This window comes from Caretta caretta, chromosome 3 (assembly GCF_965140235.1).
Source record: "Caretta caretta isolate rCarCar2 chromosome 3, rCarCar1.hap1, whole genome shotgun sequence".
NCBI classification, from domain to species: domain Eukaryota; kingdom Metazoa; phylum Chordata; order Testudines; family Cheloniidae; genus Caretta; species Caretta caretta.
In genome coordinates, this window is record NC_134208.1 from 118,729,872 (window position 1) to 118,747,275 (window position 17,404).

Consider the following 17,404-nt stretch of genomic DNA (forward strand, 5'->3'; position numbering starts at 1 on the left):
TCGTAGCTCCATTGACTACAGTAAAGCCATGACTATTGACACCAGCTGAGGCTTTGCCCTTGGTATCATTTTTCTAGCTGGTAGTTTGCCACTAGGAAAGTATGATTTTTGAAAGTCATCAAAATGTGGCTCTTTATAAAATAATTCCTGCTCCAGGCTTCTAATCTGGCTGCAACTTGTATTTATGGGTAATGTGGTAAATACACTGATGTGGCTGTTTGATATACTGTTTTTACTGCTGTGATTGGCATGCATGTCAAGAATAACAATGATGTTGTTATTATTTGTTGAGTGTGGTCATTATGTTTGGTGCTGTGCCAATAGAGAAGGAAACGCAGTCCCTGTCCAAGGGAGCTCCACTATAAGGATTCCATTGTGGCTTTTAATCACAGCCCTGCACTGGGCCCCTGGGGCTGCACAGCCCCTGCAGGTGCTCCAGGCAGAATTGCATCTCCCAGGTTCCAACTGTACAAAAGGCGTGCACACACTTTTACCCTTCCCCTGCATAGATGGCTGGCTTTGCTAGCTGGTGGGGAGTGGACAGCGTCATGGCCCCACCTCTGCTTCCCCTCCTACTTTGATGTGGCTCACACCATGGAGCAGATTCTGCACTCAGAGTACGGGAAGCTCTGTTTGTGGTTGGGTTCTTTTCCTTGTGCTCCCTCACAAATCCCCTCTATTGTTTATATGTGCAGAGGCCGACCACAATCTGGCTCAGAGTTCTGACACCTAATACAGTGGTTGAAAGTCTAGTCTCAACACAGTGCAGCTGTAGCTGTATGTTTCTTCTCCTTTGGTGGGTTACTTTTGAATCCTAAAGTGTGGCACAGAAGAAAGGGCAAAGATGAGAAAGATAGTAGCGGGATATTTAAGATGAATCAAATGGTTGTATAAATGTATACAAAATGGCTTTGTGTCATGCATTACCTCCACATTAAAGTTGGTTGTGATTTGCCAGATGTATTTCCTGTTTAATGTTGGAAAGAGCTTCAATTTGAGCCTAAGCAGTGAAAGATCACATACTCTTCACTCTCTAACAAACAATATAATCTTAAACTGTAGGTATAGCAGGAGTAGTTTATGCCTCTGCTATGTTGTCTGTGATGTTTCTTGCTCCCTAGTGCCCTCTGCTGGAAGACTACGTTAGATTATCCTCTTTTTCTCATTAGAAATACAGTAGAACCACAGAGTTACAAACTGAGCAGTCAACCACAGACACCTCCATTTGGAACCGGAAGTACACAATCAGGCAGCAGCAGAGACCGCCCCCTTCCCCCCAAAGCAGCAAATACAGTAAAATACAGCACTGTGTTAAAAGTAAACTTTTTTTTAAAAAGGGAAAGCAGCATTTTTCTTCTGCATAGTAAAGTTTCAAAGCTGTATTAAGTCAAAGTTCAGGTGGAAACTTTTGAAAGAACAACCACAATGTTTTGTTCAGAGTTACAAACATTTCAGAGTTACGAACAACCTCCATTCCCGAGATGTTTGTAATTCTGAGGTTCTACTGTACAGTGATCTATTCAAAGTCTTTGATAAAATACGGTACTAATTGTTTAATCCTGTTTAAGGCTTTCATTTGTTTACATAGGTATAATTATGTAATCCTATTTAAGACGGTATTCCATTTGTTCACATATGTATAATCTTGTCACATTAGGAGTTAATTTGAACTAGTAACATGAGATAGGTGAGTGAAATAGTGTCATTTGAATGTAAGAGAAATAATGTAATCAAGTCTCTAGACAAAATCTGGACTAAAGTCAGTGATATTGTATGAGGACTTGTAACGTAATTTGTTCTTGTATGACAGGAAAGAGTTTATTGTGATACCTTTGCTAAATGCACATAGTACATACCAGTAGCAAACCTGCAGTATAATATATTATTGATATTGTCATATCTCCATGTACTGTTAATTTTTCCCCTTATTTTCAGCAGCAAGTTGATGAATTTTTGAACGTCTACTGTTCTGCATCAGAAAGGGTCCAGAAAGAGAGCACTTGGGAAATCCAAACATATGTTCATTTCTGTGATAGGCCAGGAGTCACGTTAACCCTCAAGCCAGAACACAGAGTGGAAGATGTTTTGTCTTTGGCATGCAAGGTACAGAGTTCTCACAGCTGAAAGCAGCTTGTGAGCTTTAAAAGGCCATCACTTATACTTGTTATTAATTATTCTGATGCTGAAGCAGGGAGAGCCCAGTCACTGAGTCCCAGTGTCCCTGTAATTTAAGGATTCCTCCTGTGCTTCTGGCAGTTGTGTTTAAGACTCAGTGGAACCAAAGCATCAGCGTCATGGGGAGCCTTTCAAGCGGTGGCATGGGCATTCATTGATGCCCAAGCTAGCATGCAGTCAAGAATGTTGAAAGAGCAGTAACAGCTGCACCTGTTAATCTACCCATGAGAACTCTTGACATATATCCAGCCTCCCTTTATATCACTTTATATCTATTACAATGAATAGAATTGTTGCATGGAAATTAGCTGTAGAGGAAGGGTGGTAACTGAGTTACCTCTGATGTCACAATGGCCCCACTTAAGAGCACTTAAACTGTTCCCTTGAGCTTATTCTGTAGCCTATAAAATCATAATAATTAGAAACAATAATCATTAATAACTTTGCTTGATTAGAACCTAATTTCTTCAAATAGAGACTCTGTGTAAGATTTTAGTTCTTTTAAACTATATGGAAAGTTTTGAGTGTCTGCAATATTCCGTTGATAAGATTATTTGGGACAAAGAAAAGACTGATAGATGTTAATTTCTTAAAGGACCTAGTTGTTTTAATTAATAAATTAACTAATGGATTTATTTATAAATTCTCAAAAAATTTAGCCTATTCTCAGAGTAGGTGCTGTAAGTTTGGGGAGGATACACTGTAGTTTTCATGCAAAACAAAGAGGTTGAATCACTGCTTAAAGGCAAAATAGAACTCAGCATTAACTATGGAGACAAGACCAGAGCATTTACAACACCAAAAATAGTCTAGGGTGTTAATCATCACTTGTGCGAACAGATTGAACTTGACTCTGAGTTTGTGACTCAAACCATTTTCAAATTATAATGGAATAAAACAATAAATCTGGGGTGAAATTGTTTAAAAATCCTGTTACCTGACAATTATGTCCAATTGACCTTATCTCCTGATTAAAAAAACACAACAGAAAACCTCCCCCCACCACCTAGTCTATTTTAGACCAGTGTGAAATTCAAGGAGTGCTGATTCAATTTGCTGAAGTTAAGGAGTACCAGGGCTTCTAAAGGAAAGATAGTCACAACTACTTTCCATAATAGCTGAACAAAATGATTTCTTTTCTTTTTTTTAAAAATCGGGCATTATCTACATTTTCTAAATTGACACAAGGACAGTGCTTTAGCCAAGTCACAGTGAATCTACACACTGTCACTAAAAAGATATAATTTTGTTATTGCTCATGTTAGTCCCCATTCCTCGTGGATCAATGAGAAGAAAATTAGTCCTTATTTTTAAAAGGAATGGTTGACCCCACCATTTGCAAAAGAGCTAAATTTTAGGAAAGAAGAGCTAGGCTATTTATCCTACAAGACTTTGGTTGACCACCAGATGGCAAGACAGAGCTGAGACATTTGGAACTGGTTTGTCATGTAACACATAGAAGCCCTGCTAAAAGAAATAAAGGGATATAAAATCAAGGGATCTATAAAATAAAGTTTAAAAGTAAATTACTTGTGTTCCTCACTACACTGTTCCAAAATGTCTGTCTGTAGAAAATACTGTTTTGTTATGCCTGTATCACTTCAGTAGTCTAATAGTAAGTTACTTTATTTTAATGTTTTCTTTTAATGAAACCTTTTTCTGTTTTATCTTTTCTTTCTGTTCTGTATGTAAAGTTTTTCATAAGCAGTCTAACACTGAATCCTTTCTGCTACATCTTTTCTGGCTCTCTTTCCTTCTTACCCTCACCAGAATTGAATGGCAATGTAAGGAATCTTCATTCTTTAACACAACACATTGTTTAAAAAGTGTGGGTGTGGGGGTAAAGTCTGATTTATTTATTATTTATTTATTTATTTTCTCAACCATATTTTGATGGTTTTCACTTATTTGTATTCTGCATACCTAAAACTTTGCATAACACACAGAGAAAGAATATGCATTTTAATATAATTATTTAGAATACAGTGCACACATTACCTATACATTCTATTTACACATAATGAAATATTCAGCTAAACAATCCTTCCTCAGTGGATTAAGATTTCATAAGCTTCAGAGGCTTGTTGGACAGAGGGATGAAATGACCTTAATAGATGCAGAACTGCCTTCTCTTCTGAAACATTGCTCTATTAATTCTGAAATGCAAGATTTGCTGCAGTAGTCTCAGCAGCGAGCTAAATTTAAGAGAGAGACTCACCAGGGGCTCATCTGTTATAGGTTAGTATCCTTAGGGAGTACTCCCATTCCCCTTTGACTTCCTGCAGATTTAGGTTTTCACTTTGACCACATATGGTGAAAAGTAGGTATTACTCACTGATCATAGATGAAACCTGGCAGTAAAAAGTGCAATAAAAGCAACCCCTTAGGAAATCTCTCTCTCCTAAGAGCCTGTATATGCATATGCATTTTCCTCATCAGAGGTACAGGTTATGTGCAGAACTGAGCTGCGCAGAAGAGCCACAGAAAATGATGAAGATGTGTGCAAGTTCAAAAGGACAGAACAGAGTTCTAAGTTTATTTGAAAACACATAATGACACTTGGTTAATCTAACAGCCAAGATGTAATGTTAATGCAAGTGTTTCCTGAGTATACTTACAAGAAACAGAAAATCACACTGATGTGAGCTGGAACTGTATCATCTAGGCAATACAGACAATACACCACAAAACCATTTAGAAAATAACTTGTTGAAGATTGCCTTTGCTTAACTTCTAAAGGCTTTGTGTGTATGTGGCTTCTTTGACATCTGGGATTCTGTAAATAAATCATGAATTTCAAATATGTTCTTTTCATCCCTTAGATGAGGCAGCTGGAACCAAGACACTACGGTCTACAACTTAGAAGATTAGTTGATGAAAACATTGAGTATTGTATTCCTGAAGCATATGAATACATACAAGATCAGGCAAGTTTGACTAATTTTAGATAAGAACTTCTCGATACTTGTAGCCACAGCTAGATTATACTCTATGAATGGATCTAGACTGTTCTCAGTGGTAGCAGATGACAGAACAAGGACTAATGGTCTCAAGTTGCAGTGGGGGAGGTTTAGGTTGGATATTAAGAAAAACTTTCACTAGGAGAGTGGTGAAACACTGGAATGCGTTACCTAGGGAGGTGGTGGAATCTCCTTCCTTAGAAGTTTTTAAGGTCAGGCTTGACAAAGCCCTGGCTGGGATGATTTAGTTGGGGATTGGTCCTTCTTTGAGCAGGGGGTTGGACTAGATGACCTCCTGAGGTGCCTTCCAACCCTGATGTTCTATGATTCTATGAAATGTCTGTGAATTAGATACAAAATGGGACTTTTAGATTAGGTCACTATCACAGGCTGTATTCTGCTACCCGTACTCACAATGGATTAAACTCTCCTATGTGCAGAGAACTAGAGATCTAGGGCATCACTTAAGCCTTGGTTTAAGAACTATTTTGAGGGTTTAAGTGGGACTTAATGGTGCATACGCCTAGTGCTGGTGCTCTGCACATGCGTGAATTTCACCCATTAGGTAATATCTTAGTCTACAGTTAGTCCCACTGAGTTCAGTGATACTTGCAGCATAACACACTTCTCTAATGTGAGTAAAGGTGGCAGAATCTAGCCCTTTGTTAATGGATTATTTAACAATGCAGCTTTTTTTATTAATTAAAATGATACTGATTTCAATTATGTATTGAACCTTTGGCTTTTGCAGTCCTACAGTTTCACAGTTTAACAACTTGTGATGTTTTCTCTCTAACAGATATATGATGAAATAGAAATTTTTCCTTTAAATGTTTACCATGTACATCTTACTAAGACTGAGAACATAACTGATTTTGGTAAGTTTTAGTAAAATCCCTCCCAATGATTTTCCTTTTATTTTCTTTGTTCTTTTTGAAGCTTAATTTTTCCTTCCAGGAGCTTTCTCTTTGTTGACAACTTTTGGGCCGCTCCATGTTCAGTATGACAAGTCTGCAGAGTGCACAAGTTAGCACTTTAAGGAAGACCCAAGAATTGCTGCTCATTTGATACTGCTGCTTTTTTTTTTTTTAAACTCCTGCATTTGGGGGAGCAAGTAAAAAGCTTGCTTACTTCCCAATGCCACTTCATTGACTGGAAAGTAAAAATGCTGCTGAAGTGTTGGCAGGCAACTTTCTCATGCTCAACTAAATAGAAATACCCAGCCTACTCTCAAATAAGGAAATATGATTTCCTTTTTGGCAGCAAAACATTCTGTTGACTCTGTGCCAATAGGCTGTCGCTTGACAGAAATTTTAACTGGCTTCTTTTCACTGTGGGAGGTAATGCCTAAGAATATCCTTATGTTTGCTTATTGTGAAATGTGGACTTTAGTCATTCAACTGACAAGAATGAGGAAGGCAGTGGAGAAAAAAGGAAGGAAGATAATACTGTAGAAGGAGAAATAGGAACAGAAAAAATAATAAGTTTCCTGATTCACTCACGTTCAGGCCAATTCATTCCCGCTAAGGTAGTCTTTCCATTGATTTTTAAGGGCATGTCTACATGGTGCATTAGTTTGCACCAGGGAGGTGTACATTCTAGCACGTAGTAGTGTGTTGCACACTAATTGGCCTGTGCGGACCCTGCTGGTGCTCACTAAAAGTTCCAGTGTGCCTGTAAATGCAGTCTTGTTTCAAAAAGTATTACAGTAACACTCACTAGGGAATTTTTAGTCTGTGCCAGCAGTATCCACAGGGTCTAATTAACACACAAGATGCTAGTGCACACTAGAATTCACAACCCTCTAGTGTGGACTAATTCACCATGTAGACCAGCTCTAATGTGAGTTTGATTGTGTCAGAGATTATAGTCTCTCTGAGTCAGGGACTGAGACCAGAAATCTGCGTGTGAGGAACAAAATGGAGAATTCTCATGGTATTGCAGAGAACTCCTTTTCCATCATGCTGACTTCTCATCTCATCCACCTCTTTGTGTCAAGCATTCTCAGCTAGAGAAAGGAAACAGCCACTGAGGGGCAGCTCTTCAGGTCAAGGACTTTCTTTTTCTTTTCTTTTTTTAATGTTTGTACAGCATCCATCAGAATGGGGGCCTGGTCCTGATTGTGTCAGTTGTACACAAAAAATGGGTTATAAACATGTAAAAATGATGTGCGTCTTCAGACGCTGTTCTCTCCCAGTTTTTATAAGAAATCATATGAAATCCTCACAATATTTGTCAAAGTGTTTTATAGAGCTTCACTGGATCTGGTGATCTGTATTATTGAAAAGCTATATTGGGCTTATTTGAAAAAACAATAAAATATCTCATAATAACTATTTACATTTCTTTGAAGAGGAAAGAAATTTATATGAGAGCATTTGTCCGTGTGTGTGTGTATACAAGTTGGGAGTGAGAAATGTCACCTCCCTTTTGATTATGTAGATTAAATCTACTGAACATACAAAACTAAATGAGAAATACCTGACCAGAAATTCACCTGATTGTTGTTTTAAGCAGACCAAGTGGTAAGGGTAAAACCATCTTTATTCTTAATTCCAGGGTTTGCAGTCACAGCTCAAGTTGTTGAAAACCAGCATCTCACTCATATACTCATAAGTGATGTCCTTCCAGATGGACTGGCTTACAAAGAAGGTTTGTGTCATGGCTGTACTAAGCACTGTTACGTTTTTCATTACTTTTTATTAAGTAGCAAACTTTAGGGAGCTTTAAAATTGTCTGAAAATGGTTCTTTGCTTCTACTACCCTTGGTCTTCTTGCTTGATCACCATGTACAGTAGATGAAACCTAGGTAAGATTATTTACATAAAGTGGCCGAGGAACCCTTCTAACAAGAGGTGAAGTGAAAAGAATGCTTGTCTACACTTGGGGCAAAATCTGCTCCCACACTAAATGTTGGGATCTGTACAGGGACAGAAGAGAGAAATTCTCCACCTCACACGGTGGAACCTCCACGGCTGAATTAACCTCCATGGCTCTTAGCCAACCATTTGCCTGCAACAAGCAGCGATGTATGCAACAGGCTGGCTCCCAAAGAACTACCTTGTGCATTACATTGCAGGGTATCACTGAAGTTTTCTACTTTGTGGTGCTCATGGACCATACGCCTCCTCATCAGCCTCTTAACATCTCACCTTCCCTCCACACTGCTGAACTGCATCAATTCTGCTGTGTTTGGCACCGCCTGCAAAGGAAGGGGAGAATTATTCCCTTAGTCATCTGGAGTGCAGTGGCCAACTGGCTGTTGCTGATCCTAAAATGTACAAGTTGCCACTATTTAGATCTAACTGAACTCTCCCATAAAAACCTCATTTGTTAGATTTCCATTTTGCAAGAATGAACAAATCAGCCTGATAAAGCTCCTTGTGTTTCCTGAACTGGGATCCTAAAATAAGAGTTATTTTGCCTATAGGCTTTTCAGGATGCTGAGGGCCACCTTAAAATGAACTCATGGTCTGAGAGTCTGTGTGATTCTTCTATCATACCCTTTTCTAAAGCTGCATGTCAGAGTCATCCTGCTTTAGCCTTTGAGTAGAAACAACCATGTCATAGGTGGCACAACAAATAGCCAATCCTGCAGTCATGGCGCGCACACAAAACTCCCGCTGACTCCAGTGGGATAACTGCAGGATTAGGTCATTTGTATAAAAATATGTATAATCAAAATGCAATACAATTTGTTTTGTAGCCCTGTTCTTCAGTGCTCCAGTATTTTCTTTCCTTTCTCATTCTCCCAGGGGTGAGAGTGGGCAATGAAATCTTGATTATAAACGGAGAGGCTGTGTCTGATCTTGACCTCAGGCAGATGGAGTTATTGTTTTCCGAGAGAAGTGTCACGCTCACGGTGAGAGCAAGTCATTATGGCCCTAAGCGAGCATTATGTACGTCGTGGTCAGTTGGCGACATTTCCAGGGACCCGAAAAGCTTGTTACCCCCTCCTAACCAGTCACAGCTCCTGGAAGAATTTCTGGATAACTTCAAAAAGAATACTGCAAATGGTGAGGAGGAGATGATGATGATTGTATTTTTCCCTGGCCAGTCAGTTATTTTAAAACTAGTTTTGCTTTTTTTTTTTAAATCCATTAAAAAAAAATTATTCTCATGCTACAAGAGAAAAATCCAGATATAAACTGTGTAAAATCCATTTAAATTTCACGCATTTCTGTAATTAGAGTGATTTCCTGAGAGTAGCAATGAAACAGAAAATGATCATTTCTACAGGAAAATTATGTTCTTTTAATCTATTGCACTGTATCATCCCAGTAATGCCAAGTACTCTGTTTTGCAATGTCAAGGCTACCCAGTATAACCATATGTGAGCATCAAAAGTTGAAATGGTATCGTTTTTAGGGGTAGAAGTTTTGCCGTATGTTTTAATATGCTTCATTTGTGCAACTTACCATGTACATTTAGGGCATTATGAAAATAATAACAATAATCCCGCTGAAAATGGAGACATTTTACAGCAGCCTTTCCCACCAATCAGTGTTTTCTTTAATGCATTCCAGGAGAATACAGGTATCCGCTTTATATAAATGTATTTTTTACCTTGAGACACTTTTAATGTGATTATTCAGCTGCCTTCTCTGTGAATTTCTCAATCCTATTGTCATACTAACTATCAGATATAGGAAGTATGCTAAATGTATGGGGTGAGGGTGAGATTGTGGCCATATTCTGTATCGAAGAAGAAGATGGGGGAGGGTGCAAGGATCTTTAGTGCTAGGACTGGCTAGCATCATGGACACCCATAAATGGTCAGGAAGGAGGTGAGTGTATCATCCTGTTTTCTGCCCTACCAGCTAGTAGAAGGCAGCTCATACTGCTGCACACCCTCAAGGATTGTAGCAGTGAACACACTCCCCTTGGGTCTGAGCCAGTGCCTATAGAAGTCAGTGGGAGCCGGATCATACCCCTAGAGCACTATTGAGCTCTGTCAAACATTCTCTCCTCATCCCACCCCCAAGTCCGTGGTAGGCCAATGACAGTTTTACTCATCATCTCATGGACTTGTTGGTCTAAATAAGAGTGAGTGGGGACTGCAGGACTTGGCCTTTTGTGAACTGAAACATTCTATCAAATGCCACATCACAAACAAGCAGTATAAACATCACTGTGATTGAGACTGCCCTGTTGTGTTGAAGAAATCTGTTTTGTGATGTCAACGTGTTTTTAAGATACTGCTTGAAATATAAAGTATTTTGGGGGTATTTTCTCCCCTGGAAAACTGTGCCTATAAGATATAAGCAGATTTAACTCAATGTATCATGAATGGGGGGAAAAGGTGCAATTCCCTCTTTATACATCTGGAGGATGCTATTAAAATTCCCCAGGAAACCTAGATCAAAGTCATTGCTGCGTGAGGGACAGGAAGTCCTCTTTGTGCTTAATTGTGGAGGCAAGTGTTTTCTGATCTTAATCTTGGCATGATTTAAAATAAAAGAATCACAAAGGAGAAGTTGATAGGTTGGATTTAATTATAAAGTAACTTTTTGGGTCATCTTTGAAATTAAAAAAATAATTTCTGATTACAAGATTTGTGATACCCTCGGTAGCATCTCTCTTGGGGCCTTAGTTCAATTTAAAATACCATTAAATTGACTATTGGCATATAAAAGCTAGTGTCATTAAAACAAAAATTATGATGGAACTAATTAATTAGTTATATTAGGGCCACTACTCAGCTTGTTGGTTTGATATTACAGGCCAGCATTACCTGGAGTATTCAGTATAATAAACGTATGTGTCCATTTACCAGATTCATTATTTTTCAGAGACAAATTTGCAACTTCGGTTAATTTCCAGATATTCCATTATAATAAGATATTGCTAGAGTATGTTTCATACTCTAGGCACTAAAGTGTATATGCTTATCTGATTAAGAAAGCAGTTAAGGCAGACTGGTTTACCTTGAAATGGGGGTGGCAGAGCGGGAAGGGGAAATGGTTCTAACTCAAGCTCTGTGAGAAAGTCTGTCATCTAATTTGGTTCATGTAGATCAGTGGTTCCCACACTGGGATTCGCAAACCCCAGGGGTTTGCAGAATGTTACAGGGGGTTCACCAGAAAAATTTCACTCATGGTGGCCAGAGGACCCTGGGCATTGGAGGCAGCAGGTGGGATCCAGTTGCAGGGCAGACAGCCCGAGCCCCAGGGAGAGCGGGGCCTGGCAGTTGGGGCTGGCAGCCCAAGCCCCGGCAGTCAGCGGGACCTGCAGCCCAAGCTCAGTGGAGCTCAGTTAACCGGGGCGGTCAACAGGATCCAGCAGCAGGAGCCCCACAGAGTGTGAAGGAAATTTTAAACTTAAATTCCTGGAAATATTCATTTTTAGGAGGAGGTTCATGAGATTTCACAATTTAGCGAAAGGGGTTCGCGGGCTGTTAAAGTTTGGGAACCACTGATGTAGAAACAAAAGAAAGTGGTGCTACTTTGACTTAAATAGGTAATCTTAATGGGTTTCATCCTTGTATTCTCTTTTTATTTATAAATAACTTGGGTGTAGTAGTCTGAACCCAGGCTTGGGTGCCAGAGACTCCTTAGTTCTAACTCTGGCTCTGATACTGTTACCCTGGGTGGTATTAATTGAGTCACTTAGACCACAGTTTTCCAAGGTGACTTCTGATTTTTTGGTTCCTTATAATGTCCAACTTGAAACAACCTGAGCCTTCTTTTCAGAGATACTGAGCACCCACAGCTCCTTAGAAAGTCAGGAAGATTAGCATGTGCTGAGCACTTCTGAAAGACAAACACCTGTTGTCTCAAATTGGGCAGAGGCCACATTGGAATATGTTGGCCTTAATCTTTCTACTCCCCCATTTATAAAAAGCAGATGATTATACCTAGAAGTTCTGAGAGGAAGATGAGAGAATTAGTTAAGTTGTGTAAGGTGTTTGAAAATGAAAAGTGCCTCAGAGTATTATTAGAGAGACAAGGTGGGTGAGCTACTATCTTTTACTGGATCAACTTCTGTTGAGGGGGGAGAGAAGCTTTTGAGCTACACAGAGCTCTTCTTCAGGTCTGGGAAATATACTCCAAGTGCATTATTATCCTATAGGACTAAATGCTGATACCCTTAGGCTATGTCTACATTTATGGCAACATGTAGAGTACAAGCATTACACATGTATCTGTACTCCACAGTGAAACATACTGGCAGTGGTGAGCTGCCAGAGCCTTTCCCCACTGCCTCCCCACTGTGAGAGCCTTTCCCTGCCCCTGCAGCCTTTCACTACAGCAGGGAAAGGCTTCAGCAGGGGAGAGGCAGAGCAACACTACATTGCTAAAAATAGCAGCGTAGGCACTAATGTGGGTAGTGGGAGGCAGTACTTAGGTGGGTAGGGTGTGAGACCTGGGGAGTTCAGGCATGTACTGCACTCCCCTTGCCTTTGCCGAGCCTCACTGCCTACACTCCTATTTATACCCATGCTAGCTGGGTGTGCAGTGCCTATCCTCTACACACACTGCTGTAAGTGTAGACCTACGTTTAGTCATGCTGGGTAACAACATCTGGCCTATAATGAAGCAGAAGTTACTATAAAGTAATCTTTTGAAAAACACTAACTTCATTTAGCTTTAGTGATATGGTTTGTCTGAGTTTTCATTTATATGCTTATAACTCCTTAATGTCTTTGACGAATGCAGTTTCCTACCTAATCCCTTGCATTGCAGATGTGACATTTTACCTTGTGTCAAAATCTGGCAATTTTGAGCAAAGAGAAGGGAAGAAAAGTGATTGGTTTGCCACTGCTAAAAAACCAGGCATTGGAAGTTCAGTTTTCTATAAGAGTGATTCATTTCCTTCAGAAGACCTGAACTCGGCTGTGGCAGTGTATACAGCCTCTCCGATGCTATAATCTGACTTCCCATGTGGCAGCATGCACTTGCTGCTGAGCCACCTGTTTATACTGGAAAAGAAATAAAATGAAACACTGAAAACCCAATTAGCTGAGCAACTAAGTTTGCACCAAGTTCTCTGTCCTAAGGAAGTTAAACAAATATTTGTAAAGAGGTAATAAAAATGAGGGAATTAGGATGGAATTTTTCCTGCCATGGAAAATATAGACTTGCCCCATTTCTACATGCTGTAGATGATGGAGAAATAAACAGTAGAGTTAATGACAAGAATTGAATACTATGTATGCTAGTGTTTAATGTGTCTATTTTTTTAATTAATGAATCTTCTGCTGACATCTGAAGCATGAGCTACAAACAGAGGTTGATCTGAATAGGTTTAAATCTCTATTACAGAGCCGTTTTCAGGAAATGATTTGTTGTTACAATATCTCAAGATCTTCATTGCCTCAAATTCAAATTTGCCATACAGACACTCAGATAACAAGGTGTCACATAAATGCCTAGACTAGGCTGACCAGAAAGCAAGTGTGAAAAATTTGGACTGGGGGTGAAGGGTTATAGGTACCTATATAAGACAAAGCCCCGAATAATGGGACTGTTCATATAAAATTGGAATGTCTGGTCACCCTAGACAGATAAATACCTTCAAGAGGGATGTCCCCCTCTTGACTTCTTCAGAGGCTAATTAGTTTTCTCTAATAAAGATCAGGTAGCCCTGCTCCTATAGAGCTTCCATCAGAAAGATCATTGAGTCCAGAGCATTTCTCATTCTCGAAGTCTTCTATGTCTCACATTATAATAGTATTAAGAAAAAGAGAGAAAATGAGTTGGAAGAACTTCAAGCTGGTAAACTCATTGCTTCCAGTAGCAGACTCTGACTGAAGCACTAGCTTTTGCCAGTTTCACAGCAGCCCACGTCTCTTTCTGTCTCCCTCCATCTGTTGATTCAGATCTTTCAGTAAATCTGTGAAATATTCCTCACTTACACTGATGGCTTTTTGTAAAACACTGCCTTGAGATGAAAATAGATAAAATTACCCCAGAGTTAACATTTACATAATGTAGTTCTTCCTGAGGAAATTACCTTGCTCCTGTGTCTTTTGTTTGTGTTCCATGCATTTAAACATTGTTTATTCTTTGAGTAGTGTGTCTACGGGTGCTTCACTGTAGGTCTGCCTACGGGTGCTTCACTGTAGGTCTGCCTGTGTCCCTGCACTGCTGATCAGAGAACTTCGGTAGCAGTGTCTGTTGGGCCCGCACATGCGCTGTCTCTCCTTGGGCTGCACCACGAGGCTAGCCAGTGCACATGGGCTAACTGTCCTCAGTTCGTTCTTGACTACCCTTGGCTAGAGACGCAGTCAATAGCAGTCTGTTAAGACTGTCATCTTAATCAATTTACCTATGGATACTTAGTCTCCTAGTTGTATTTCTAGCTGTAGTTTTCCCCCTTTCTTTATTTTACCCTTAAAAATAAAAAATAAAGTTTTTATTTTTCTTCCCACATTTTCTCCCCCGTTGGGGGCCCTTTCCCCCAACAGGATGTGCCTGGTTTGCTGGGCTTCAAGAAGTGCCTCACTTGTAAAGAGGCGATCCCAATCATGGATAAGCAGTGTGCATTCACTGCCTTGGGGAAGGCCACACAACAGAAATGTGGTCTTTACCAACAGCTCCAGCCAAGATCCTGCAAAGACAGAGCTCTGCCAGAAGATTATCTTCATGGAGGCAGTTCTCCAACCCCAGTAGCCTGGTAGACATGAGTCTTCCTACAGCCTTCTATATCTAGGGGCTGCAGGTTGAAGAAGCAGGCTGCGGACCCCTTTCACAAATCTTCTAAGAAGAAAGCGGGAAGCCCCCATAGTGAGCCCCGAGATAACTGCAAGCAATAATTATCTCACTCAGTATCTTCAGCACTGAGGTCATCTCGGTCCGGTACCCCTAGCTTATGGAAACAGACAGTAAGCATGGCTCATGGACCTGATGGGTACAGGCACAGAGTCATTGGCACCAAAGGACAGGAGTAAACACTTCTTTAAAAAGATGCTCCCAGTCCATGAGCCCACATCAGTACTGCCAGCGGTGGCTCAACCGACACAAGAGTGACTGGTGCGGACGACATCCCGTCTCCCCGGCACTGCAACTGACACCAGGATGATCGGTACAGGGGGAACTCCGCCATCAAGAGGCCTCTACATGCCAGATGCACTGGAGTCCCCTCCTCTTGGTACCAAGAGCCTCTACAGAGCATGGGAAATATCCCCCGGCCGTGCCATGCCCCTCCACTCTTTTGCAAGGGTTCAGACAGCAACCCTGAGGAGGTAGTGTTGCAGTACTTTTCCCAAGCTCCATATAGTGATCGCTACCAACAGAGCCAAAGGATATACCCACAGATGACCCCACCACCACCAACATGGTATGGCCCCCCATGGGTGCTACCACTGGGCTTTATGCCACCCTCCCCCCCAATGGCCATATTGGGACGGTTGGGCAGTGCACCACCAACATGCTTCTCGAACTCTGAGCCTTGCCCGAGAACTCTTGAGGCACACTCACTTCAGAACCACCTCGAGATTTAGAGGAACAGGAAGTTGGTACTGAGGAGAAAGAGACTCCGAGGACCATACCCTCCTCCTCTCCAGATGAAGCCGTCATGCCTTCTCTACCATCTTTGGTGGGTGAGTTTGAGCTCTTTCAGGAACTGGCAAAGAGGGTGTCAGATACTGGCAGAGGGTGTCCAGATTCATTGGAGGAAGTCAATAATACCTACCATCAATTCCTTGATATTCTCTATTCTTCAGCCTCCTCAAAGATTGCCCTCCCAATTAATGTGATCAGTAAGATATATAGATATACATAGATACAACTATTCTTTAAGAAAGATATATCTCACAAGGTATTTGTTTTGTATAAAGACGCTGATACATCCCAAAGGCATACCGAGAAGCCAATCTTTAACCAGTCAAAATAGTATGACTTAAGTGACCATAAGGACTGGTTATCTTATGGTTGGCAGTTGCACAGAGAAAGTTTCACGTGTGAAGTGGTCCTACTAACCTTGTCACTGAGGTGTAGGGAATTATCAGGTACTGTTACTGAAGTGTATACAGCTGTTTTGTATGATTTCATTAATTGTTATCAGCAATTGGTGATTGCCCAAACAAATGAATCAAAAATGACTTCATGTTGCTGCATTAAACAAAAATAGAACCATCAAGGAGTATGAAAAGACTTTACATAAAGACTTTGTTCTAATGTCAAAATGGACATTTTTGCAGACAATTGAAAGTGCTGCTTTAAGAAAAAGCATAAAGTTGTGTGAAGTTGGAACGTGTTGCGAAGGAACCACAGAAAATAACTTGCTGAAATAGGTTGCTGACTGGAGCAAAGCCAGAGGTGTTCAACATATGGGCCAACACATCTTACACAAACTGGTATGACACAAGATGTTTTGCACAAAAATTTTGCAGACACAATGTTGCAAGAAACAAAGAAAACCTTGTTTTCTCATTGGTTGATTAAAAGAGACACAACTTGTATCCTAGCTAGACATTTCAAATCTTCATCAGAAGAAGCCTCAGTTACTTTCTGATTGGTCCTCACTAGCTTTGCCAAGAAGAGGAACCAGGCCATGTCACCAACAGAAAATATATAAAATGCCCTGTATTGTTCAACATGTTTCGTCATGAAGCCAAAACATCTGAATGAGAGAGACTGTGAGCAGGACTTTCACTGTCCGGCCTGCAAGAGCACTCTCTGTTTGGCAATAGCTAAAGTCTTGTCTGACAACAGCCCGTGAACTCTATCTTTTAATTGCCTATCTAGGGAAACCACTGTGAAATCTGGAAAGAGAATAGGAATACAGCTGTCACAACACCTGGAGTGAATTACCTGAATGAACTTTCTATTTTGAGTAACCAGTCATTGCAACTGCGAAGCTGAGCTAGAGAACTTGCCTTCATGCCAGCTCCAACTGATAAGTAGTGAATGGCTTTTATACATGTATTGTTTACCCAAGTGACAGTTTTGTTATGCGAGGCTAAATGCATCTCAGAAAGTATGTTCCTGACTTAAAACCTGCTGAATTACTAAAATCTCTTACATGCACTTGCTACACTAACAAGTTTAATTTTAGTTGTCTAAAAGTTATGCCAGCTCAATAAGTAATTGAGTGTGTTGAGGGTGGAGAAACTCAGTACACTAACTAAGCCTAGTGCTATTTGAATCAGGAGACTGGGCTTCCCCACAGCAAAAGTTAACTGTGAGAAACGCTGAGTGTTTCAGAGGTCAGCCCAGAAATCACACAGATATTGTGGTCAACAGAACAGATAGCTTGTTAGACAAAAGGAGGAAGAATCTTTGAATTGGCTTGTAAGCTGCAGGTTTACCCACTATTTGAACCTT

The 17,404-nt window shown here is 40.4% G+C and overlaps 1 protein-coding gene across 2 annotated transcripts in view; it reads left to right on the plus strand.

Moving 5' to 3' along the window:
* TIAM2 (TIAM Rac1 associated GEF 2) overlaps positions 1-17,404 on the plus strand; it is a 218,726-nt gene that overhangs the window by 145,627 nt on the left and 55,695 nt on the right. The window contains exons 9-13 of one of the 2 annotated variants that reach the window (XM_048844175.2): positions 1,936-2,103; positions 4,998-5,102; positions 5,935-6,013; positions 7,695-7,787; positions 8,891-9,151. In XM_048844175.2, coding sequence (XP_048700132.2) covers positions 1,936-2,103; positions 4,998-5,102; positions 5,935-6,013; positions 7,695-7,787; positions 8,891-9,151 — 706 coding nt within the window. The remainder of the gene's footprint in view (positions 1-1,935; positions 2,104-4,997; positions 5,103-5,934; positions 6,014-7,694; positions 7,788-8,890; positions 9,152-17,404) is intronic. The other variant, XM_075126829.1, reaches the window with a different exon arrangement.